Here is a 25,583-nt window from a genome sequence, read left to right as displayed (position 1 = left end):
CAACCGAAAGATTGTATTCCTGGGAGCAAGCTTGAACACAACTTCCCAGATGGCATTCCTCACTCCAGAAAAGCAGGTTTGATGACTTATTTCAAAACTACTAGCCACCCAAACCCAGCTCTAGCTGCAAGAAAAATACTGCAAGCCCTAGGGTTCATGGCCTCATGTAGTCTACTGATTCCATATGCAAGACTGCAGATGAGGAAACTTCATTGGTACTTAAGTCTGTCAACACTCCTAGGACCTGGAAACCGTGATTACTATCATTCCTTGCCTAAGGACAGAGTTCCTTTGGTGGGCAGAAGCTTGCAGCCACAAGGGGACTACCTTTCTCGCCACCCCTTACCGTCCAAACTGAACAGACTCATCAGACTCTGCATGGGGGGGCTCACATGGCAGGCAAATGCATTCAAGTCAAATTTAGCCCAGGACAAATTCACCTGCATATCAATTAGTTAGCTGTACAGAATGCACTGACGGCCTTCAAGTACCTTATCCTGCCAGGACAACTGATAGACAGGCACCACAGTTGTGGTATATAAACAAGCAGGGGGAGCTCACTCCTACCCACTCTGCAGGTTAGCCGTGGCTCTGTGGAACACAGCCTTAAGCAATCAAGTGCACCTGCAAGCTCAATTCCTGCCAGGCAAACAAAATTCACTGGCAGATGACTTTAGCAGAAATCTAATGGACCCACACGAGTGGAAACTGGAACCAAACTCATTCAAATTTCTAATACACCGGAGGGGGGCACCGGAGGTGGACCTCTGTGTTCCCCCAAAACCATCAACTAAAGTTTTGCACAATAACTCCCCACAGCCAAGCTTGGAAAGTGTATTTCCTATCCTTCACATGGGAAAAACCTCTCAATCTATGCCTTTCCCCTCTGCCCTTCCTTCCAAAAGTGGTACTTGGGAGCAAGCAGGACAGGCCAAGGACAATTCTTATTGCATCAGACTGGCCATGCCAGCATTGGTACCCACTCCTACACAGTGACAGTGCCACCCTGGCACCTACATCAGATGCCCTCTGCTCTCCCAGCAGGAGGGACAGATTTTGCGTCCTCTGCAAACCCTGAACCTGGCAGCCACTTCCCTGAATACATCACCAGCAACCCTCAGCAAACAGGTACTGGATGTTATCCTTAAGGCCAGGAGGCCCATTACTAGGAAATCCTATTCAGAAAAGTGGAACAGATACTGATATTACTGTTCTTGGAGCAGTCTCAAGGAAAGGAGACAGCCGTGCCCTCCTTGCCTCAAATCCTAGATTACCTAGCAGAGCTGCTCCACAAAGGCCTATCCTTAATTCAGATTCATCCCTCTGCAGTCTCAGCTCATTACATATTGAGCCACCCTTCTCTTACCCAGAGGAGCTAACAATTTAAGACCCCCAAGGAGAGCTCCCACTCCTGCCTGGGACCTTCTCTTTGTACTAGAGAAGCTCGCGCTTCCCCCTTTTGAGCCTGCTGCTTCAGCACAGTTAAAATTCCTCTCTTGGAAAACAGCCTTACTACTTTCTAGCCATCCTTTCAGCAAGAAGAGTGAGTTACAGGCACTAATGGCTGTGGAACCCTTCATTATTTTCTATGCTGACAGGGTTTCCCTCAGGACTAAACCCATCTTTTATGCCCATGGTGGTATCCAGTGTGCCTCTAAACCAGTCAGTCCATTTGCCAACCTTTTTTCCCTAATCCTCCAAATAGAGGAAAAGATCCTGTTCACCTTGGACGTGCGCAGACAGCTCGGGTTCTACTTTGATAGGACTAACCCTTTCAGAAAATCTGACCAGCTACTAGACAGCTTTGCTTCAGGGACAGAGGGCAAGGCCATTTCGAAACCATTTCTAAATGGCTAGCACTGCATCCATTTCTGCTGCAAACACCATGGAAAACCTACCCCAGAGGGGATCAGGCCTCATTCCACTAGGCCTACCTCAACCTCTACAGGTTTTCTCAGGAGAGTCCCTACCAAGGACATCCTGGAAGCTGCAACCTGGAGTTCTGTACACACCTTCAAGCATTACCACTTGACTATATATATTTTCTAAATCCAGAGCTGGATTTGCCACAGCAGTCTTAAAGCCTGCTAGCCCAGCCCTATTACTTCTTGACTGCCTCCACCTTTCCTCTGCTAATCAACTTGTGTGATAACTGCAACAGTGAAACATTAACATAGTACAGTTGTGTACACTTAACATAAATATAGATGTTAGTGTATTCACTGTTGCAGTCCTGGTTACCCTCCCTCCAGACTCCTCTTTCTATACTTTCTACCTATCCTTTTTTTTTTTTTTTCCTGTCTTATGGAACGGGTATTTACTTTTTACTAGAGGTGTTCCACATCATTTGTTTGCTTCCCAGTTTGGGGGCTCCTGACATCTGGGGCAAGAAAAACTGATATAATGGCATCTACTGCATGTTTTTTACCCCCGACTACCTGACATCGTGGATGAGGCAACCGCATCCGAGACTCGGGCTGACTGAGTGCTACCTGCAGGCAGATAACCCAAGTGTGATGACTGCAACAGTGAATACACTAATATCTACATTTATGGTAAGTGTACACAACTGTACTTTTTCACAATGTCTGGGTCTGGCCATTGCCTTTTGCAGACAGACATATTCAGATTTACCTATACTTTACTGCCTTATTCAGGCAGACAGCCAGGAAAAGCTGCTCAAACACCTGGCCTTTGTAAAGACCTACTAACCTCCCTAGGGTACACAATCAATGAAAAATCCAAACAGGTGCCCACCTAAAGGATTATCTTCCTGGGAGCAAGCCCAGATGGCATACTTTACACCAGAGAAGCATTTTCCTGACAGCCTACTTCTCTCAACTAGCCACTATGCCCCAGCTATCTGCAAGGAAGGTCCTGCAAGCTCTGGGGTTCATGGCATCGTGCATACTACTCATTCCATATGCCAGACTGCATATGAGGAAGCTTCAATGGTACCTGAAAAGCATTTGGTGTCAACACTCAAGACCTGGAAACTCTTCTACCTATAATTCTTTGCCTAGAAAAGATTTTTCTTTGGGCAACAGCATGCTCCCACAAGGGACTGCCTTTCTCACCACCCCCGCCGCCCAAACCCTCACCACAGTGTCATCAGACTGCTTGGGTGCACACTTGGATGCCAGGTGCATACAGGGCCAGTGGAGCCCGCAGCAAATCCCTCTGCACATCAAAAAAAATGGTTGTGCGGCATGCCTTGATAACCTTCCAGCCCCTTCTTTCTCCAAGGGCACTCGTGATCAAAACAGACACCACTGTGATGTGGTATATCAAGCAGGGAGGGACTCGCTCCTATCCTCTATGCAGGCTGGCTATGAGCCTTTGGCACACAGCCTCTGCCATGCAACTACACCTATTAGCACAATTCCTACCAGGCTCTCAACTCTGGCAGACCAGTTAAGCAGAAATCTTCTGGGCCCACACGAGTGGTAGCTCAACAGAAGAACCTTCACCCTAATAACTATGGGGCACACCAAAGGTAGAGCTCTTTGCCTCCCACACCAACCATCAGCTCAGCAAATTCTGCACCAGGGTGCATCACTGCATGGCTTGGAAAGTGGATGCCCTGTCCTTCCCCTGGGACAATCTGTCTGCCTTTCCTCCACTACCTCTCATCCCTAGGGTATTGCTCTAAATTAAGGAGGAAAAACCAAGGACCATTCTTATAGCTCCAGACTGGCCCCAGCAGCACTGGTACCCCTTGCTGCGCAGCCTGTCCCCACTGCCCCCATGGCATCTTCCTCAGATTCCAAACCTGACCCAGAGGGAAGAAATTCATACATCCCCAATTGCAGCTACTCAATTTGGCAGCTTGGCTTAATTCCCCAACCCCCAACCAATCTGCCAACCTCAGTACGCAGGTTCTAGATGTCCATGAGGCCAGATGCCCTAGCACCAGAAAATCTTATGCTGACAAATGGAAGTGGTTCTGCACCTGGATCCAGGCTAAGGGAGCCAATATGGCACAGCCCTCCCTCCCTCTCATCCTGGATTACTTAGCTGACCTATTACACAGTGTTCTTTCTCCTCTATAAAGAAAATCTTGCTTCTGCTTTTCTCTCTAAAAATTCATGCCTCTGCTATTTCTACTCATTTTCCAACTGAGCAGACCCTTTTCTCGCACACTTTGATCAAACAGTTCTTGAGGGGCTAGCAACTTGAGGCTACCCAGAAGGGCACCAACACCTGCTTGGGACCTTAACTCGCCCTGCCCCCTTTTGAACCAGCTTCTGCAGAGCTAAAATTTCTCATCTGGAAGACATTCCTTCTGGCAAGCACTCATGGCTGTGGAACTCTTCATGCTGATATGGTATCCCTCAGAACCTATCCTTTATGCCCAAGGTGGTGTCCAGTGTGGCTTTCAACCAATCCATTCATTTGCCCACCTTTTTTCCTAATCCACAGAACAAGGGGGAAAGGATTCTGCCTCTGAATGTGCACAAACACCTCAGTCTTATCTAGATGGGACTAAATCCTTCAGAAAGTCTGAAATTGCTGGTTAGCTTTGCTACAGGGGCAGACTGCAAGTCGATATCACACTGCATCCATTTCTGCTACAAACATGGGAAGCCTCCCCCCAAGGGGGTTGGGACCCTCCACCTCTGCAGCTTTTCTCATGAGTCCCCACCAGGGACATCTGTTCACACTTTTTACCAATCATTACCACCTGCTTCTTTCCAAATCCAGGGCAGGGTTTGCCTGTACAGTCTTGCAAGGCAACCTAGCCAGCCCCTAGTTTCCTTGACTGCCACCCCCCATTTCCTCAGCTTTGGGGAGTCAACCCAAATGTAATGGTTGCAACAATGAAACACGAACATAGTACATTTGTGTACACGTACCATAAATATAGATGTTCAAGTATATCACTGTTGTAATCCTGATTTCCCTCCCTCCCCCTTCTCTTTCCTTGCAAGGGACATATTGGTATTTTCCACTGGTGGGGTTCTTCCACCAGAATCTAGCTTTTACTTGGGGGCTCCTCACAGCTTCAGGGGTCCTTGCTTCAGAATATCTTGGAATGCTCACAGTGCAAGGATGAGCCCTTATCTCTGCTCCCTCTGGAGGGAGCCTATCAATGTGCCTTGCACCTAGTTTCCCACAGCAGCTGCCACACCTAGGTCTGAAGCGTCTATGTACATTTCCTGGACTTGAGTTAAGGGTTGTAAGTGAAGTCCGCCCAAAGGATGATCTTAAGCATGGTAGTAATGGTCCAATGGGTAGAGTGGGTTCATGTGGACCTCTGTCCTCGTGTAGTCTTGCCAAAGGCAACGTGGGGACTGTAGAAGCTATATGCCAGATTCTGAGGTGTTCCCTTGTCATTGCAGGGCAGCAGGTGAGACTAAGCATTTCTTCAGGCTTTCCACCTTTTAGGGTGGGAGGAAAGCTGTAACCTCTGTCCTGATTCTGCACCCAGGAATACTTGGTCCTGGGAGGGGTAAAGGCTGGACTTGGGGAAGTTGGTGAAACGCAGAGATTGCAGAAAGATTAGTTTAAAATCTTACCATAACCATAGATGTCCTCTTCATGTTGCAGCACTCACTGAGGGATCCTCTGCCTCAGGCGACCCAAATGTCAGTCTCCTATGCAGAAGCTTAAGCCTGGTTGTTGCCAGGTGAGTGGGACATCACACGCAGGGCCATTTAAACACTGGCTTTAAATGTAACGCCTGCACGTACAGACCTCAGAACTGACTGCCCAGTCCGATAACCGTGTAATAGAATACAAAATGCCAACTAGACAGGGTAAACATAATGAAGCGGGTTAAGTGGGTGGGAAGGAATACTACAACATGGAAGAGGACATAGTTATGGTAAGGTCTTACACTTGCAACTAACCTGTTGTATTCCCATGTTGCAGTATTTACTGTGGGAGTGCTACAGCTCGAGGAGGAAAAGGTGATGGAAGTAGTTTCCAGGAATCCATGCAGGATTCCCGTTGCAAATCCTGCCCTGGCTCTAGAGACATGGTCCAGTTTGTTTGATAAAGGTGTGCACAGAGGACCGTGTGGCTGCCTCAATTGTGGCGCTGTCCAGGCCTTTGTGGAAAGCCCCTGAAGAGGCCACAGTTCTTGTAGAATGTGCCTTAACCTTGTAAGGCAAGTCTTAGCCATGGTAAAAGTAGCCGAAGGAAATAGTTTTCCGTATCCAGGAGGGTAGTTTGGATAGAGCCTTGCCCTGGGGTGGAAGGACAGAGCTGATTGGACTTTCTAATTGCATTGGTTTTGTCCAAATAAAACCTCATCTTTTGACATCAAGGGAGTGGAGTGCTCACTGTCATTTTGAGAGGGAAAGAAGGTGGGTAAATAGACTGACAGCTCATTGACCACTTTGGGCATGGAGGGATTGGTGTGAAGGGTCACCCTATCTTTGTGTAAGGTTGTGTAGGGTGGGGATGCCATGAATGCTTGTAATTCAGAAACCCTCCTGGCTGAAGGGCTATTTAATAGGGCAGTTTTCCATGTGCACATCTGCAGAGAAGCAGAGCTTGCTGGTTCAAAGGGTGCATTTGAATTTCTCTAGTATGTAGTTTAGGTCCCATGGTGGTGGAATAGGTTTCTTTGGTAGCCTAACGTGGAGAACCCCTTTTAAGAATAGTTTGATGTTCATTCTGGAAAGAGGCGGGTTCAAAGGTAAGCAGGCAGATATGGCAGACAAGTGGGCCTTCACTGAAGAATATGAAAGCAGGGGGAGCCAAAGGGTTACCTTGGCTGTAGGCTACATAGAATAAGGGGGCAGGAAGGAGGGGAAAGACTGCAACAGTAAATGTGCTCTAACCTCTACATTTATAGCAAGTGTACACAACTGTAGTATGTTTAGTGTTTCACTGCTGCATTCCTGACTTGAGGAGATTCCCAAAATCCGAATCGAGGGGGGAGGAGATCAGGGAGATCAATTTAGACAGTGTGCTTGCCCCTGGCTTTGAGGGGAAGCCAGCTTCTAAAGGCAATGAAAAGCTCAACAGATTTTTAAGGCTTTTGTCCTCTCCAGATAAAAAACAGAGCTGCCTGTGCACATCCAAAGAACAAAGCATTTTCCCCCTTTGTTCTGAGGGCTGGGAAAGAATGTAGGCAGATGAATGGCTTGAAGTATCTGGCCACCTTTGGCATGAAAGAGGTATTGATTCAAAGGATTCCACTGCCATGAGGGCCTGTAACTCAAACCCTCCTGGCTGAGACATTGGGCTTTTTTATAACACTTAAGAGCAAGCAGATGCATATTCAAAAGGAGGTGGTCAACTTTTTTTTTAGAACAAAGCTGAGGTCCTGTGGAGGAGCAGGTTTTCTCCGGGAAGGTCTGATGCGACTCTCCTAAGAAATTGTCTTGATAAGAGATGAAAAAAGACGAACAAATAGGAATGTGGACCGAAATGACAGATTCAATAATTTGAAGTAGGAAAGGTCTAGCACCCTAGCCAGGCATTCTAGGGTTAGTGTGCTGAATTGGGATAGAGGTGCTGCTTCTAGCATCGGAATCTTTGCCATTTAGATGAGTAGGACTTTCTAGTGCTAGGCTTTCTAGATAGTCTTGCACTTGCCTACTTAGGGTAATGTTGGAGAGGATACCAGTGTTGTCTGGGGAATCTGTTCTGCAAGGATCTCAGTGCAGTGACAGTTTAAACACTTCTGCAGTATTGTGGGGGAGGGGACTCAGTTCCTCGAACTAGAAAAGAAAATATTGGAGACTTGCAATTTACTTTACTGGCTGTGTCTGGATAACTTCTAAGTATAGTGTAAAACAAGGTCTGAGCCAAACAAATGAGGATTAGAGACGGAAAAGCAGTCCTTTTACAGATAGAGAACCCTCCCAAATCCCATTATGTCAGTGCCATGGGAATTGTTACTTCCTTATGTCTGGCATGAGTCATACAATGTATTATAGGAAAGAGGGTTGAGGGAGTACAAGATCACATTGATTAAGCCCCATTGGTAGCCATGAAATGGACTAAAATTACAAATAAAGCGCTTAGTGATTTTGAGGTGTAAATGGGTCAGGAAACAGTGAAAAACTTTAGTTATAGGGTGGAGTTCTTTAATGCCATACACTCAATCTTGGCCTAAATGGAGACTGGTAGATAAAGGTCAGATAAAACCTTGTCTTTCTTGCCCCGCACAAACCAAAGCAGAAAGGCAACTACACACAAGTCAAGAAGGTAGAAAACTCGCCTCAGACAAACTAAAGGGATGCATTACCACAGTGATTAGCAGGACGGGTTATTGTAAGGTTACACAATTATATAATTATGCAGCAGCTCTAGTGGAATGGGCTTTAATCTAACCAGAGACAGTAAACCAATACAACATTGTGGTTTAGAAACACCCAATTTTGTATGTGCCTTGGAAAGAGAAACAGGCTTCCTGATTGGATTTTCTTTGGCAGCTTGAGTGGTTGGTTCTAAATGGACCCTAAGATGTTTTCCTTCCCTCAGAATTTAGGGGAGAACTTGTAAGCAAGTTTTAGTGGTCTGATTCAAGGATAAATCATTTACTTTTGGCAAAAGAATTAGAATAAAAGCAATCCTGTACTTGTGAGAAGAGAACATCTACTAAGGCTTGTAACTCTGGGACCTGCTTAGCAGAAGTCGTAGTGCAAACAGCAGATTTCCCCAGTATAAAACTTGAAGCAGTGGCAGCATGCTCAAAGGGGGTAAGGTAAAATTTTCCAAAATGTAGTTCAAATACCAAAGGCTGGTAGCTTTTCTTGGTGTTCCAATGATTTAAAAACCATTTCACCTCCAAGCAATGGTAGGTCCAAAGGTAGACTAACAGAAATGGCTTATGAGCTTTTAAGAAAAAGCCACCCCAGCATGGAACAGTTCAAACCAAATTATAATACCCAGCGGAGTGTGTCCAGATGCGGTCTACAGCATTTCTCTTATAAATCCATAAACTCAGAGCTGGCGCTTAAGTAGCTTGTCCAAAGAGCTAAATTCAGTGTAGACTTGACTGAATCAAGGAACCTTTGTTCTGTGAAAGTCCACCCTATGAGGTAGCCTAAGGAATGTTTGAGCACCAGGCCCCCATTGTCACTTCACCTTTATCTTCCACAAGGATAGGGTAACCCTGTGGACTAACATAATTTATGCCCAAGTGTTAGTTGTCCCTGAATCAGTGTCCCTCTCCACCTTTTTGCACAACCCCCGAGTGACAAGAGTCCTGTTCACAGACTAAGATTCCACTTGTACAAGACCAAATCCCTTAGGAGATCTGAGCAACTGTTTCACCCCAGGGCTCTGGGAAAAGCTGAGACAAAGCAGACTGCTGCTAACTGGATTTCCCAAGCCATCTCCTTTTGTTATACCTACCATGGCACGCACCTGGACTCCTTAACAAAAGCCTATTCCACTAGGGCCATGGCCGCCTCTGGATTATTTTTCAAGGGGCTGATGCTTTTCTAGAAGCAGCTACCTGGACTTCTATCCATACCTTCATACCTTGCTAGGGCAATCCCGAATGGATTTTTGGAAAATAGTTCCAAACAACCCTCTTCCCTTTGAGCTATGGCACTTGCCCAAAGGTAGAGTACTGCAACTTGAGAATAGGAGATAGAATAGTTGTGTAAAATCTTACCATAACCATAAATGTCCTTCCATGTTGCAGATTTTTATCCCACCCTCCTCCCCCCTGACAGAGCTTTGCTGGATGATTCATGACTTGTGCAGCTGTACTGGGACTGGGGTCTGACTTGGGCATTCAGTTCTGAGGAAGGTACGTGCAGATGTCACTTAACGGCCCACGCACCCTAAGGGCAACAGCAGACATCCCATGTACCTTGCAGTGACTTAAAGCTTTTGTATACTGGCCGGATGTTTAGGTTGCTAGGCAGAGGCTAACCCAGCGGCTTTGAATACTGCAGAATACTGAAGAGGGCATCTGTTTATGGTAGGATTTTTACAGAACTATTTCTGCTTCAGACAAGAGCGTGGCGAATAGATGTATCATTCACATGTACAAACCTGGCTTCTGTATGCATTTCTGCCCTTCTTGATCCCCAGTGTACTGATGGGAAACCACAGAAAGGATGAATGGTGCTAGCAAAGACCAGTAAGCAAAAAGGAAAGCACCACGAATCAAGTTGGATACACTCAAGGCAGTTTTAATGAACAAAAACACTTGTTTTTGTTCATTAAAACTGCCTTGAGTGTATCCAACTTGATTCGTGGTGCTTTCCTTTTTGCTTACTGATAAATCTGGACAGACCAGCATGATCATAGTGGCCCCTTTCTGACCAAGACTACACTGGCTCTACTTCTGACACTCAAGGGGAGATTACACACTACTGCAGAAAGCCTTAGCCAAGCCAAAGGATCGGTCTTCCACCCTCAGGTTAATAGCTTGGAGGATTGGGTTTTGACACCAGGAAATGCATCTTATCCCAAGAACATGCTTTCCATTCTAAGGGAAACAACCTGGAAATCCTACCTGGCAAAATGGCAAAGATTTTCCACCTGGTTTCACAACAAAAGCACTAATCTTTCTCAGGCAGACTTTTCTGTTTGTACTTTTAAGTACATTAATCCTGTAGTACCTGCTTTCCTGCACAATGCTATACCTGTCTTCTCACTGTCCTACATGAAACTTTTTCTGAAAGGGGTGATTAACTTTAAACTACCCAGAAGGAGCTCTTCTGATGTGGGCTCTGAATTTAGAAAAAAATAACCTTGCCCCCTTTCACCTGCTGCCACTGCCTCTCAAGATGCTCACCTGAAAATACTTTTTTAATGGCTTTTACATTAGCCAGGAGTGTGTTAAGCTGCAAGCTTAAGTGTGAAGAATATTTCACTGCCTTCTGTCCAAATCCACAAAACTGTGCAGCGCAAGTCTTCCACTCCCTGGATGTGCATAGGCAGATAAAGTACTTAGTTTTTGTCCTGTTTATTACCAGCAGTGCAGTTGCTGGTGCCTTTTACAGTAAGTAAGCAGGGCAAACCAGTGTCCAGACACATTTCAAAATAAATAGCTTAACTGCTTAACAGAACTTAATGCAATGTAAAAGATTTACCTGGGCATATTAAAGCCCACTCCACCAGACATGGGGCATCTACTACTTTCCTGCAAAGGAGTCCACACCCAGGCCAGGAACTCTGTACACCTTTACAAAACTATAACCTAGGCAATGGATCCAGGTAGCACATGTATTGCTCCTGCCATTCTGCAAAATCTTATACCACAAGGTTTTACAAATGACCCATCACTCAATTTAGTTTTGTGAGTGCTCCCATAGTCAGTACTAAACACTAACTGCAAAGAACACTGTACAGCAGTGTATTAATTGTAAAGTTCAAGTAGATGTATTACACAACTCCCACCCTTCAACCATTCGATCTGCTGACCACTTGTCTCTCCTTTGCAGGGTGTAAGGGGTTGAGGAGATTTTTCTGCGGGTAGTCTTTCTATCATCCTCTCTAGCTGGTGTTTTTCATCCAGACTTAAATTCAAATATTTAGAGAAGCAGTCTTCAAGCTTCAGACTGCTTGTTCAGTACTTAAACCTGGAGGTGGTACCAAAAGACAACCTTACTCTGTCCAGATGCCAGTCTTCAGACAGGTGGCTAGACATGTAAAGATTCTGGAAATTGGACCAGTTGTGGGTTTTCTGCATGACAGGAAGACCCAAGTATCAGTCTACAATTATGGTAAGTGAGACAATCTGTCTGCAGTAAAGTCTCCAGGAGTATGTGACATTCCTGTGAAAATTTAAGATGAGGCAAGAAAGTGAAAATTCTGCAAGTTTTTACTATTTTGAGGGGAAGCACCAGCATTTTGAAAGCTGTGGAGACTGATAACTAGAGGGTAAAGACCCATTTGGCCAAGATGAACATATGAAATGGCAATGGTACCTAAAGTCTGGGCTCTGAATGCCCATCTACTGGAGTACCAAATCCCTCTTCCCTACCTGAAGTGAGAAATAAGTTGGATCCAACAACTCTATACCAGTCCAGGACTTTCTCCATCCTCTGCCACCAGTACAGGAAATGTAGCGACACTTCAGACTCTGGCTGGGGAGCAGGCTTGGGTGCTATAAAAGCTCAAGGCACCTGGTCACCTGTACAAAGTAAATCTGTATAAAAAAATGAGAGCACTACTACTGGCAATCTAGGACTTTCAGCCTCTCCATATTCCAGGGCCCCTCAAAGTCTTGACAAACATGACATTGCTCTGGTATATAAATAGGGGAAACCTGTTCATACTTGCTGTGGAGACTAGCTCTGCAGGTATGGAACTACCAGTTAAGTTGCAGACACCACTTCAGACAGTATACATTCCATCCAACCTGAATGTTTTGGCAGACTCATTGGGTTCAAAACAACCTCGCAAATGGATGCTTAGCAGGGATGGGCATTGTCCACCAATGGGGTATTCTACATGTGGATCTCTTGTTCCCCCATGAACAGACCACTTTCTCTTGTGCCAGAGACCCACACGCTCTGGCCTGGAAGCTTCTCTTGCAGCGGGATGTTCCTATGTGCATTCCCTCTCGCCTCTTATCCCAGGAGTAGTCTTGAAGATTCAGTAGGACAGACTAATCTTGGTGACTCCCTTTTGGCCAAAACAGCATTGGTTCCTCTTACTCCTTTAGAAAAGGGCAATCAAGTTACTCCAAAGAGTGGACTTGCACAACACAAGGGCACCTTCATTCATCCCCACTTAACCTTACAAATGACTGCAGGTGATACGGCCCTAATTCCTTTTAGACACCTTTTCTCAGAACATGCTTGAGTACTGCAGGAGGCCAGGAAACCGAACACATTTATCCAAATGAAAAAGCTATTCAGTGTGGTGTTCACATAAAGTTGACCCATTAACAGATGTCCCCACAGTCTTGTCATACCTGTGAAATGCTGGAGGCTGGACTAACATTCCTCCGTGAAAGTACATTTGTCAGCCATCTCTGCTTGTCTGTCTCACCCCCTAGGTTTGAGGCCAAACAATTTCTGAAAGGAGTCCTCCACATGAGACCCAGTGCTTCCCCCTGGGATCTTAATTTTGTTCTGGAAAAGCTGACCTTTGTTCCCTTTGAGCCAGTAGCCTCTGCTTTAAAATTCTGATCCTGGAAAACTTATCTTGCTTCTGGCAATCCCTCATCCAGAATGGTTTCAGAAGTACAAGCTCTTATGGTATCCCCTTTTCCTGCCTTTCATAAGGACAGGGTTTCCCACCGCACCAGCCCCTCCTTTATGCCTAAGGTGGTCAGTGTGCAGTCACTAAACCAAGCAATCCACCTTCTCCCCAAACCTTGGCAGAAAGTCCTATATACTAAGACATGCACAGACTGCTTAGGTTTTTACCTGGATAAAACCAAGACTCAAAAACTGACAAGCTATTTGTCTCCCTCCACCCTAGAGCTCCCAAAGCTATCACCTTCTGGTTTGAACATCTTTGAAAAGAGCCTCCCTTCTCCAGTGAGGGTGTACTCCAGAGCCATGGCTGCTTCTGGAGCCTCTTTCAAAGGCTTGGACACCAACTCCAATGTGTAGGCTGTTACTTGTTCATACTTTCATAAACATTACAAACTGGACATTTCTAAATCCAGGGCAGTTTGCTAGGGCCATTACCCATTGCTTCCTGGAAAGCTCCTCTGTCCCTTCCTCCTCCCTGTGCTCAGCTTTGCGTTCTCATGTAAAGAATACTGCAACAGCAGAATAGCAGGACATTGTGTAAAATCTTACCATATCTTACCATAACATCAGATGTTCTCTGCAGTATTCTATCCCACCCTCCATTTGTTTCTTGCATATACCTATACTAGTCAGTTCTCTTTGGGGTACTCTGTTCTGAAGATGGTGCATGCATACGTCACTTTATAACCTATATCCAATAGCAGACTGAAGTACCATGCACCCTACGCACTAAACACTTTTGTAGACTGGCTGATAATCTGGTCACTTGGCAGGCAGTCTTTCAAGTAAAGAATACTGCAACAGAAGAGTACATCTAACGTTGCAGTAAGATGGCAGGCAGTCTCCCACAAGTAAAGAATACTGCAACAGAGAAGAGAAGGACATCTGACGTTGCAGTAAAATTTTGCACAACTTATCTGCATCCCTTAGTGCTAAATGCAGCAGTTTACTCGTCCCTTTTTTGGGGAATCCAAGGGATGCACTCGTGCAGACCTGGTTTCCAGGGCTTCTCTACATTCCCCCGTTTTACTTATCCTAAGATTTATTCTGAAAGTTCTACTTTCTCCTCTTCTGGAGAAGTAATTGCTCACTGCCCTTCAGAGCATTACAGACAGCATAAAACTAACTTCACTGAGCCTGCATTTGCATTTAACTACATGGATACTGTTAATGGGCAAGTATCTTCCTTTACCTTAACAGGTGGTCCAAATACTCGTTGGTACAACATGTTCCAGGATGCAAGAAATGTACTAAAGCAGATGGACTTGTTACTGCAGGTTTTACTTTTACTGGTCTTTGTAGTAGCTATGTTGGACTTGCTATCTCAAGTTTTTGATTCTGGATTACTTTGGTCATCTACAGTTTCACATGCTTGAGGGGGAATGCAAGGCTTTTCAGAGGGATGCTCCTCATTGATCTCTTAAGGAGTCTGTGTCTCTTAAGGTTGCTATTGCCTTGCCACTGGTACAAAGACCATTTTAGCAAGAATGATTAATTCTAATGGAAAACTTTTGATGTTAGTCTCACATTGCTGCAGTCATGACCTGTGGGTAGTCCGCTGTCCTCTGTCGGCCCAAATTCCAAAGGGCTAGGCTGGCGTCGGTCATTGTCGCTTAGAGCTGACGTCAGTACGCAGTAGTACTTAAGCGCATGACCGACGCCATATCCTCAGTCTTTCTTGCCGCGTGGTCCGAAGCAGTGTTTGCGAGTGCCGTTCGGCGTTCTGAAATTTTCATTTACTGAGTTTCAGACCGAAGACCAAGTTGGGCTAAGTACCCCGTTGGGGAAATTTGTTTTTTCGTGCCTCAGTTATCCGGATGTCAGAAAAAGTTAATTGCATTTCTTGTGGGAAACAGATACCTCATAGGGATTATCATTCTCTCTGTATTCCTTGCTTAGGACCTGAGCACGACGTAGTCGGGTGTCGCTTTTGTGCTAGATTTAATAAGCGCACCATTAAGCGAAGGTTAGACTGTGCCAGGCTTGTTTTCGGTAAGCGGCGTAACTATAACATGCCGTCAGATCCTCCGCCCGCTACCGCTAAGAAGCGTAAGGATAAATCTTTGAGATCTAAACCGGATGAGTCGTCTGTTGCGGACGCCGGTTCTTCGGAGCCTCCGGTTGAATCTGTGGATCCGGCCGAGGGTTCGGCTGAATCCCAGGGGGAACCTTTACTTTTACAGGAGTTGGCCTCTCAGGAGTTAGGACAGGCCGAGGGTGCTTCTCAGGTTTCAGTAGTTCCATCCTTACAAAAGGTTATTAGGCCTTCTACTTCAGTGGCTAAAGGCCATGCTAGGGCCAAACCTGGTCTTGTTGGACCTGGTCATTCTTCTAGCTCTCCAGCCCCTGTTCCTAAAAAACATATGTTGAAAATGGCGGAGGACTTGATTACTTTGATCCGGGTTCTATGCCCCCAGAGAAAAGGCCTAGGGTGGAGGCAGATTTAGAGGAATGGATCATTCCTCGGACTACTCTGATTCCTCAGCTGAAGAAATTCAGGATTTTCCTTCCTATTCTGATTCGATGCAGAGGACTCCTGTCCTTCTGCTTCTCCTCCAGAAGATTTTTCCTTTTCTAAAACTTTACATACCATGAGAGAGCATTTCAAGTGGGAAGGTCAAGATTTTTCAGATTCTCGGAAAAGGCTTAGGGAATTTTTGTTTCTGCCACAACATAGGCCCTTGGCTATTCCTCCTGTCTTAGATGTTGTTCAGGATGTTTTTTCTGAATCTTCCCTTAATCCTGATTCTCTGCCTCCGGCCCCTGTTAAGCCAGACGGGAATTAGAGTTCCAGAAGCACATAAGTACTTGTATAAGAGTCCTAGGGCTGATCCGGAAACCATTATTCAAGGCCCCAAGGGTGTTAGGGCTTCTGTGGCTAAAAATCCAGTCCCTTTAGATAAAGATTCTAGGGCGTTAGGTGGGGGAAAAAAGTGTACACCTCCTCTACGTTAGCTATGAGGGCTTTGAATTGCCAATTTCATATGCTGAAGTATCAAAACTTTTTATTAGGCCAATTGAAATCTAAGGTGGATGCTTTATCTGAGGGTATAGAGTGTAAGGAGCTCCAGGAGTTGGTTCATGCATCAGATCAAGTTGGCAAGCATTCTTTGCAGTGTGGTTTTGATGCTCTTCAGGCTTCTTCTAGGGTGGCTGCTACAGGTTCAGTTATTCGTAGACATGCCTGGCTTAAGGATCAAAATTTGTCAGAACATGTAAAGGCTCGAATTTTGGATGCTCCTCTTCAATCTGAAGATCTTTTTGGTCCTCCTGTGGAATCAGTTTTGAAAAAGATGGAAGATAAGGCTGTCTATGCAGACGGTCAAGGATTTTTTGCAGGTGCAGCCCCCTAAGTTTAGTAGGAATTGGCCTGCTTAGGGGATGGTCTTATCCTTCGGATTGTCAGCCTAAGGGCAGGTCTAGACGTGGTAGAGGCAGGGCTCACGCTCAGGGTTCCTTCAGACCTAGGACTTGTTCTCCTGCACAGTCTTCTGGTGAGGGCAGGGGTCAGCCCTTTCGTAAGCAGACCCAATGACCTGTATCTTCCGCTGCCAGACCCTCCATTACTGGCAGCTCCTCTAGGAGGAAAGTTGGGTCTTTTCAAAGAAAACTGGAATTTTATCACCCAAGACAAATGGGTGTTGGATATAATAAATCGAGGTTACAAGTTTTATTTTCACACTTTTCCTCCTTTCAAAGGCATGCCGGATGTGCCTCCTCAGCAAAGGCTGGAGGCTCAGAAGCAGATTTCTTTACTTTTGCAGATGGAGGCAATTCAGGTGGTCCCTCCTTCAGAAGTAGGCCTACGATTTTATTCCCGTCTATTCCTAGTGCCAAAGAAAGGAAACACTTGGAGGCCAATTCTGGATTTGTCCATTCTCAACACCTACTTAGAAATTCCAAAGTTCAAGATGTTAACATTACAACAACTTCTGCCTATGATAGGCAAAGATCATTGGATGGTAACCCTGGATCTCAGAGGCCTATCTTCACATCCCTATCAAGCCCAGCTGCAGGAGATTCCTGAGATTTCGGGCTGGTACTTCACATAATCAATTCTCTGCATTGCCCTTTGGCTTATCTACTGTGCCCAGGGTGTTCACAAAAGTTCTGGCTCCGGTGATTGCTTTCTTCAGACAGCTAGGAATACAAATTTATCCTTATTTGGACGATTGCCTGATTCTTGCCCAAAACAGACAAATTACTACAGCATCTCCAGTATGTAATGACAGTTTTAAGGTGCCTAGGGTATACTGTGAACGAAATAAAGTCCAGTCTAGTGCCCTCTCAGGACATGTGCTTTCTGGGTGTGAGACTGAATACAGCCTCTCAGATGGCATTTCTGACCCCGGACAAACAAAACTCTTCCTCTCTACTTCCAGCAGTTATCAGTAATGTCCAGGCTGACTGCAAGGACAGTCCTCCAAGCCTTGGGGTTCATGGCATCTTGCATTCTAGTACTTCCCAATGCCAAACTGCATATGAGGAAGCTACAATGGTATCTCAAAAGTGTGTGGGCTCAACACTGCCACAGTTTGGACACTGTCATTCGGATTATACCTTGCATCCAGAAAGAATTACTTTGGTGGGCTCAGGAATGTCACCTAAACAAGGGACTCTCTGTGACCCGACCAGGGGAGAGTCAGATTCTAACGACGGATGCCTCGGACTTGGCTTGGGGAGCACACTTCAATGGAAAATGGGTACAAGACATGTGGCCTCCCAAACTACTTCATTTGCATATCAACATGGAGATGTTAGCAGTTCAATTTGCTTTGATGGCATTCAAGGAACTCCTTCAGCCAAGACAGGTGTTGATACAAACAGACAATACAACAGTCATGTGGTACATTAACAAGCAGGGGGGAACCCATTCCTACCCCCTTTGCAGACAAGCAATGATTTTGTGGGAGACTGCTCTGGGTTTGCGAATCAATCTTCAAGCAAGGTTTCTGCCAGGAGCACAGAACTCCCTAGCAGATATTTTGAGCAGACAAATGGTGGATCCCCACGAGTGGAAAGTGGATCCTCAGATTTTCAAACAATTGACTGTGGCTTGGGGAACTCCAGACATAGATCTATTCGCTTCCCCACTGAATTTTCAACTTCCAAAATTTTGCACAAAGATGTTCCACCCAGATGCTTGGAAAGTGGATGCTCTATCTTTCAGTTGGAACAACCTTCACGTTTATGCTTTTCCTCCTCTGCCTCTTCTCCCCAAGGTACTCTTGAAAGTCAGACGGGACAAGCCTTGCATGATCCTAATAGCACCAGACTGGCCACGTCAACATTGGTATCCTCTGCTCAGGAGTTTAATCCAGGAGCCTCCTTGGCCTCTGCCACAGTTTCCTCATTTGTTGTCCCAGTCAAACAATCATTTTCTCAATGTACAGCTGCAGTCTGACAGCCTGGCGTATTCTGTGATGGAGCCGGTGGGGTCTCTGCTTCCTCAACAGGTTTTAGATGTCATTTTGGAAGCTAGGCAGCCTAGCACTAGAAAAGTTTATGCTGATAAATGGAAGAGATTTTTTCTTTGGAGCACTGCAAAAGGTTTTGATGTTTCAGTGCCTAATTTGAGTTTTGCACTACAGTACCTTACTGAATTACTGGACAAGGGTTTGTCATTCTCTTCTGTGAAGGTTCATGCTGCAGCCATTTCTGCTCACTATGATTGTGACCCTCCTTTCTTTTCCCATCCTTTGTTCAAACAATTTCTTAGAGGGGCATAGAATATAAGACCCCCATGTAGAGCTCCTACTCCTTCCTGGGATCTCAGTTTTGTTTTGGAGAAACTTACTTTACCTCCTTTTGAGCCTGCAGCTACGTCTGAACTGAAGTTTTTGTCTTGGAAGACTGCTTTTTTGTTGGCCATTACTTCTGCCAGGAGGGTATCTGAATTGCAGGCTCTCATGGCAGTTGAACCTTTTTTGATATTCCATAAGGATAGAGTTTCTTTGCGAACTAACCCTACTTTTATGCCTAAAGTGATTTCTAGTGTGGCCTTGAATCAGTCTATTCATTTGCCTACTTTTTATGCTGACCCCCAAAATAAAGGGGAAAAAGTCTTGCATTCTTTAGATATCCATAGGCAGTTACGTTACTACTTGAATAGAACTAAGGAGTTCAGACAGACTCGGCAGTTATTTGTTTCTTTTGCTTTGAGTTCACAGGGGAAAGCTGTTTCTAAGCAGACTATTTCAAAGTGGATTGGTCATTGTATTGCCTTTTGTTCTCATCATGGGAAGGATGTCCCTGCTGGGATCAAGCCTCATTCTACTAGGACTACTGCCACTTCTACTGCTTTTTTGAGGGGTGTAGCTACTAAGGATATTTTGGAAGCAGCTACTTGGAGTTCTGTACACACTTTCACTAAGCATTACCATCTCCCTCTCTATTCCAAGTCTAGGGCTGGGTTTGCCACTGCAGTTTTACAGGGCATGTTAGCAGCCCCTAATTCTTTGTAATTTGCCAGCCTCCCTTTTCCTTTGCTTTGGGATTCTACCCACAGGTCATGACTGCAGCAATGTGAGACGAAGAACATAGTACAGTTTTGTACCTACCATAAATGTAGATGTTCGAGGATCTACATTGCTGCAGTCCAATCCCCCCCCCCCTCCTTCCCCTCTATAGGTTGGGGTTGCTGGGTTTCGTTTGGAGATGTTCTTTACTTACACACTGGGGGTTGTTGGGCATTTCCTATTTTTGGCTTTGGCCTTTCCTTTAGGCCTTCTGACATCTGGGGCAAGAAAGACTGAGGATATGGCATCGGTCATGCGCTTAAGTACTACTGCGTACTGACGTCGGCTCTAAGCGACAATGACAGACGCCAGCCTAGCCCTTTGGTATTCGGGCCGACCGAGGACAGCGGACTACCCACAGGTCATGCCTGCAGCAATGTAGATCCTCTAACATCTACATTTATGGTAGGTACAAAACTGTACTTTTCCAACAAAAATCTGTATTTGAGGCTATCCTGCAGGAGGTCGGGAAACCCAATACCAGAAGATCCTACATTTCCAAATGGGAAAAGTTCTTCAAATGGTATCTCCAAAAGCATGGGGGACCCTTTCAAGCAGATGTTCCTCTAGTCTTAGCCTGTGTAAGCTCATAAAACCAGACCTTTCATATTCAGTGAAGGTTTGCTTATCTTCTGTCTCTGCTTGCTTATCTCTGGATCCTCTACTCCCCAGATTGGATGTAAAGCTATCCTTAAAATGGGTCCTGCACAATAGGCCACCAAAGAAGCCTATCCAGTTTCCTTGGGGCCTAAATTGTCCTGGAAAAACTTGCCCCATTCGAGCTAGCCAACTCTGCCTCCCTGCAGATGTGCACATGGAAAACAGTCCCACTGGTTCACCTTACCTCAGCCAGAAGGGTTTCAGAATTACAAGCACTTATGGCATCCCCCACCCTACACAGTCTTCCACAAAGATAGGATGACCTTATGCACCCAACCCTTCCTTCAAGCCCAAAGTGGTAAACAAGCAGTCACTGAATCAGTCTATTCGCTTACCCACCCCCCCCCCTCAAAAATGACAGTAAGAATACTGGACTCCCATGATGTCCAGACAACTAAGGTTCTATTTTGACAAAACTAAGACCTTTAGAAAGTCTACTCTGCTCTGTCCTTCCATCCCATGGCCCTGGTCAAAGGCAGTATCCAAGCAACTGTTTCTGCTATTTCTTCCATGGAAAACAATTGCCTCAGGTGTTCAGGGCACACTCTACAAGACCTGTAGTTTCTTCTAGGGCCTTCCTCAAAGGCCTGGACTCATCTTCCATTTTTGAGGCAGCCACCTGGTCCTCCGTACATGCCTTCACCAAACATTACAAACTGGACCTTTTCCAGAACCAGAGCAGACTTTGCAAGAGCAGTCCTGCAGGGATTCTTGGAATCTGCTGCTACTTCCTCCACCCTTACGCTATGGTACTCTCCCACAGTATGAATGCTGCAACATGAGACTAGAACATAGAATAGTTGTGTATAATCTTATCATAACCATATGTCCTCTTCCATGTTGCAGTATTCCTTCCCTCCTACCTATCCGCTTCATTACAGTTCACCTGTCTAGAGAGCATCATTGGGCAGTACCTAGACTATGGTCAGACTGAGCAGTCACTTCTGAGGTCTTTGCATCCTGATGTCACATTTAAGGCCCGTGGTTTATGGCCCTGCATTTGACATCCCATGCATTAGCAGCAACCAGGCTTTAGCTTTTGCCATAGGAGCAGTCGTTCAGGTCGCCTGAGGTGGAGGATTCCACACTATGAATACTGCAATATGGAAGAGGAAATCTATGGTTCTAGTAAGATTTTGCGCAACTATTCTGAATTTCATCTGAATATGCTTAAAGGCTTGATTAATGCCCATGGAATGAATGTGCTTTGTCTGGACAGAGCCAAAAAAATTTCCCCCACAAAGTTAAGGTCAGATAAGTTGACAAGTCTGCTACATTGTTGAATTAGAAGCAGAACTGTTAGTCATACCAAAGATCCTTCATCCAGGCAGTATTTCCTGTTCACTTTAAACCTCACCCAGCAATTTGCACAGGATTTTAGCATCTGTAGAATCATTGCAGTTGTGGGCTTTATTCCAAAGAGCCTAAGCTGGATGTGTTCTCTAGACCCATATTTCAGGGCATGTTCTGTGAGGTGGAGATTCAGTCCTGTCTGAATCTGCACTTTTCATGTCCTTACTCTGCGAGATGGTGGTCTAAAGGAATTTCTAAGTGGCACACTGCCATCACCCCATCTGAAGTGGACAGAATGCAAGGAAAGGAAGTTTGTGGCTTTAAAAGTTCAGTGCAGAGTGAACCATTCTTTTAATACAGTTGTAAAACTTTACTCTATGTGCAAATGTTGCATGCTGTAGATTAAGGAATTGAGTTGTATAACTAGTAATGCCGTTTTTAAATTAGTGATTTAACTTGTAAAAATCCCAATGTGTAATTATGGAATTAGCAGAGTCATTGATCAACTGACCTTGTGTTATCTTTGTATCATGTTTTTAATTTTCCTAGGACAAGGACCTTACTCAGTCAATTATAGAACTTCAGACATTTTTTGAAGAGAAGTTGAAAGATCTCCCAGTAGAGAACGCACGAAAACCTGATGGGGAAGCTGCAGGGGGATTCGATGGGTTAGGAGACTCTAGAGCCTCATCAGTCAAACGGAGCTCCTCTGCAACACCAGAAGTAGAAATGGAAGCAAAAAGGCCAAGAACAGACGAGTAGTATTTAATAAACTGAAGTTTTTCTGGCGCTGAGTTACAGCAGTAGTGCATTGTATCAAATGTAGACCAAGGGAAATTTTTCCATTTCTGGCATTTTTCTTTGTCGCCAAGGTTTTTGGTACCTTGGAAGCCATCAGGTGATAACAGAATTGTCTGTGAAATATTCCAGTATTTCCTGTTCACTTTAATACTGAAACCAGTAGTTTCACTTAAGTACAATTTCTGGGTAAGTTGCACAGAATGGGGCGCAGTTGAGATTGGCAGTGTGGGAAGTGTTTAGAGTAGGTCTGCAGTAGGCTGTCATGGTCAGTTTCAAGAGGCAGCTTGAATGTTCACTTGGACCTAGAAGTACTATTTGCAGTCATTCTAAAGATGCCACTCTTGGACAAACACAAGATGAGTATTGTAGTGTCTGCTTAATGTAGCTTGTCATCCAGAATGAAACTTGTGGCATTATAAACTAGGGAAATGCTTTACGAGAGTGTAATTCCTTGATTGTTTAAGGGTGAGCTTTTCATTTAATTTCTGGCCCTTCTGCACAAGTTACTAATATGTTTGAAATGTACTGTACTGCATTTTCAGAACTTTCATTCTTTGGATGTAAAATTTTAAAACCTACATCTGAATATTGTAATACTGGTCATTCTTGACTGCAGTGGTAAAGCATCCACTCTGCAGGCCTGTAGTTTTCATGATGGGAATAGTATGCAGAGACCAGCTTTACTTTTGTACTAGGAAGCAGCAATCTAAGATGTGTTTGAAGATGCAGTTGCAGTGGTGAAAAGTGCCAGAATCTCTGCACCCGAGATGAGTAATGCCATCAAGAATAAAGATTTTGGTGATGCACTGCAGAGGCAGGCACATCATATACCAAAAAAGTTGATCCATAATCTTACTCAAGTGTAATCTGAATTGAACTGTAGACCAAGCCCTCGAAGGGAAATGAATGATTAGAATGTAGAAGAACTTTTTTCTGCTGTTTTGCTGTCACTGTTGCACATTTTGATTAGATTTCTGTATTCTGCCTGTCCCTGTGAGCATTACTGTACCCTGTGTGGGAAGGTTTTCCCTTAATGGAATGCTCACACTGGATTTCTGGCTTGTGATTGCATTTCACGGTCAGTGCTTAAGTCTAATACTTGGATAGTAAAATTGTAAGTAAGACGTCTTTTCTGTTTCAGTTCTGTACAAATGAGCCCAAACTAGTTGGCAAAAACCTAAGTAATGAAACACTTGTTAACCAGTTGTGTACAATTCACTGCTTATCCCCCAGTTGTGTATCGTCTAGAAAATTTAGTGTTTGTACAACATGGAGGTAAATGGAGAATCTGCTTTTCATCTCCTAGTGATTGTACCACGTTTTCTTGTTTCCTCATGGGAACTTAAGATAAATGCCTGAAATGAAAGATTTTGCCCATATGGTTAAATGTCTTCAGAGAGGAAGATTTATTTTAAAGTTTGCCTTCTCTGACCATTTGCGCAGTTGAGAGTTTAATGCCCTTCCCCATTTTTGCCTTTCCCATAATTTTTTGCGGACTCCTAAAATATCTCACTTGGGTGGTGGGGGGAGGCCTGTGTGCTGTATTAAATCATTGCCAAAGCCATGATTTTTGCCCCTTTAAAAAGATTGGTTTGTACTTCCTCACTTGAACCACGTTTTCCTGTGGGATGTTAAAGATCAATGGCAACTTAAAATGTATTTTGTTTCGTTTTTTACTGTAACATGTATTAGTATAAAACTGTTTTAATAATAAAAATTTGACATTTTCTTTTGTCAGTTTCTTTTCTTGTCCGTAATGCATAGCAGTACTTGAAAGCTCTTTGAGCCAGTTCAAGCTAAGTGATCCAAAATTAAAGCTGCTTTGTGAAGAGGTTGAGTCAGTTTGTTATAAAGGAAATGGGCTATGTTCATTCACCCTCTTTTGCTGTTGACCAGGCAGCTTGTAAGTTCTTTGCAGCCCAGATTAACTATCCTGGTGACCTGAACTTGGCAGTCTCGCTGCCGTGTTAGACTGCTAAATTAATGGTGGAAGATATAAGATGAGACTGGGCAAGCAGGTGTTTGGTGCATGCTTTATTAATTGCACTATAAGAAACTGGGTATATATTTTTTTTTCAGATTTAATTTGTATTCATGACTGAAGCCAGAACAATTTTTAATCAAACTAAATACATTCTGTTGCCATAGATCTTAAAGGAGTGGATTTCAAATGAGCTCTTGAATATAGTGAAACCTGTTTATATCTTCCGCACTACAAGTACAACCTGTCCAAGGAGTTTATTGGAGTGTTGCATATTTTAAGTTGCTAAGATTTGAGATGTTTTTTGGATTTATTGAAAGGTCTTTACAGGATTTTTGCACGCTGGACAGCAAGATCTGCTTACTGTGGTCAGGCAGCCAGTTGGTTATAACCATCCCAGCTCAAGCCAATATTTCATGGTGGTGTGATGGTATCTCCTTGGGGTTCTTAGAGCCAGACTTGGTTGGGGGATGGATGCTAAAACTTGCAAGTCAAATTCTCAAGCTGTCATTTTAACTGTGGAAAAATTGGAGAATTTTCTGTGCGTATTCAGCCCATTCCACCTGGAATCTGAATGTGGAGGACCGATGTTCACAAGGATCACTGTTGCTTTGTTCCCTTATTGGAACTGACTGCAGTGCCTTCCACATGGAGGAGGTCAGTTGGAAAGGAGCGAATAGCTTTAGTTTTATTTTTACACTGGAGCCAGCTTATGAAGTCTGTTCCTTCCAGGTTGCTTCAGAGGCAAGTACCCCATTTTGAATTTACTTGTAAAAACACTTAAACCTTTTAACCATGCGAATCTTGTATACCGCATGGTAGAACTGCATTGATTTCCAGAAGTGTATTACCTAATTGGCAGCTAGTCTTAACTGCAGTAGGGAAGGTTAACTATTGTAGTTTCTGTAGGGTTTATCACCTTAACTCATTCACTCCAGTGGAGCTCAGGAAGTTTGCACTAACTTCCAATTGGGTAGAGTGAAGCCTTTTGATAATCTAATTTATTTTTATTTGTTTGACCGAGTAAGTCCACTGGGCCGAAGAGCCAGTTTTCAGTGGAGGCCCAAGGAGAAAAGCTCCACAATAATTGAATGTTACATTTCACATGTTACAAAAGGGCATAGTTCATACAGCTAATTAAACATTTACAGATAAACTCCATGATATTTGCATTTGGCTTGTCACAATGTTACAGAA

General features: G+C 44.5%; 1 protein-coding gene across 2 annotated transcripts in view; it reads left to right on the top strand.

Annotated features, from left to right (window-relative positions):
• The window catches only part of TRIM28 (tripartite motif containing 28), a 689,781-nt gene extending 665,649 nt beyond the window's left edge, over positions 1-24,132 (top strand). For both annotated transcript variants that reach the window (XM_044058953.1, XM_044058952.1), the window contains exon 17: positions 22,154-24,132. In XM_044058953.1, the coding sequence (XP_043914888.1) occupies positions 22,154-22,366 (213 nt within the window). In that variant the 3' untranslated portion in view covers positions 22,367-24,132. The remainder of the gene's footprint in view (positions 1-22,153) is intronic.
• Positions 24,133-25,583: the final 1,451 nt, after the last annotated feature.

The sequence above is a fragment of the Protopterus annectens genome, chromosome 17.part0 (genome assembly GCF_019279795.1).
Source record: "Protopterus annectens isolate FY-2018-M chromosome 17.part0, PAN1.0, whole genome shotgun sequence".
NCBI lineage: Eukaryota > Metazoa > Chordata > Ceratodontiformes > Protopteridae > Protopterus > Protopterus annectens.
The sequence above is the reverse complement of the archived record's forward strand: the minus strand, read 5'-3'. Positions and strand labels throughout refer to the sequence as shown.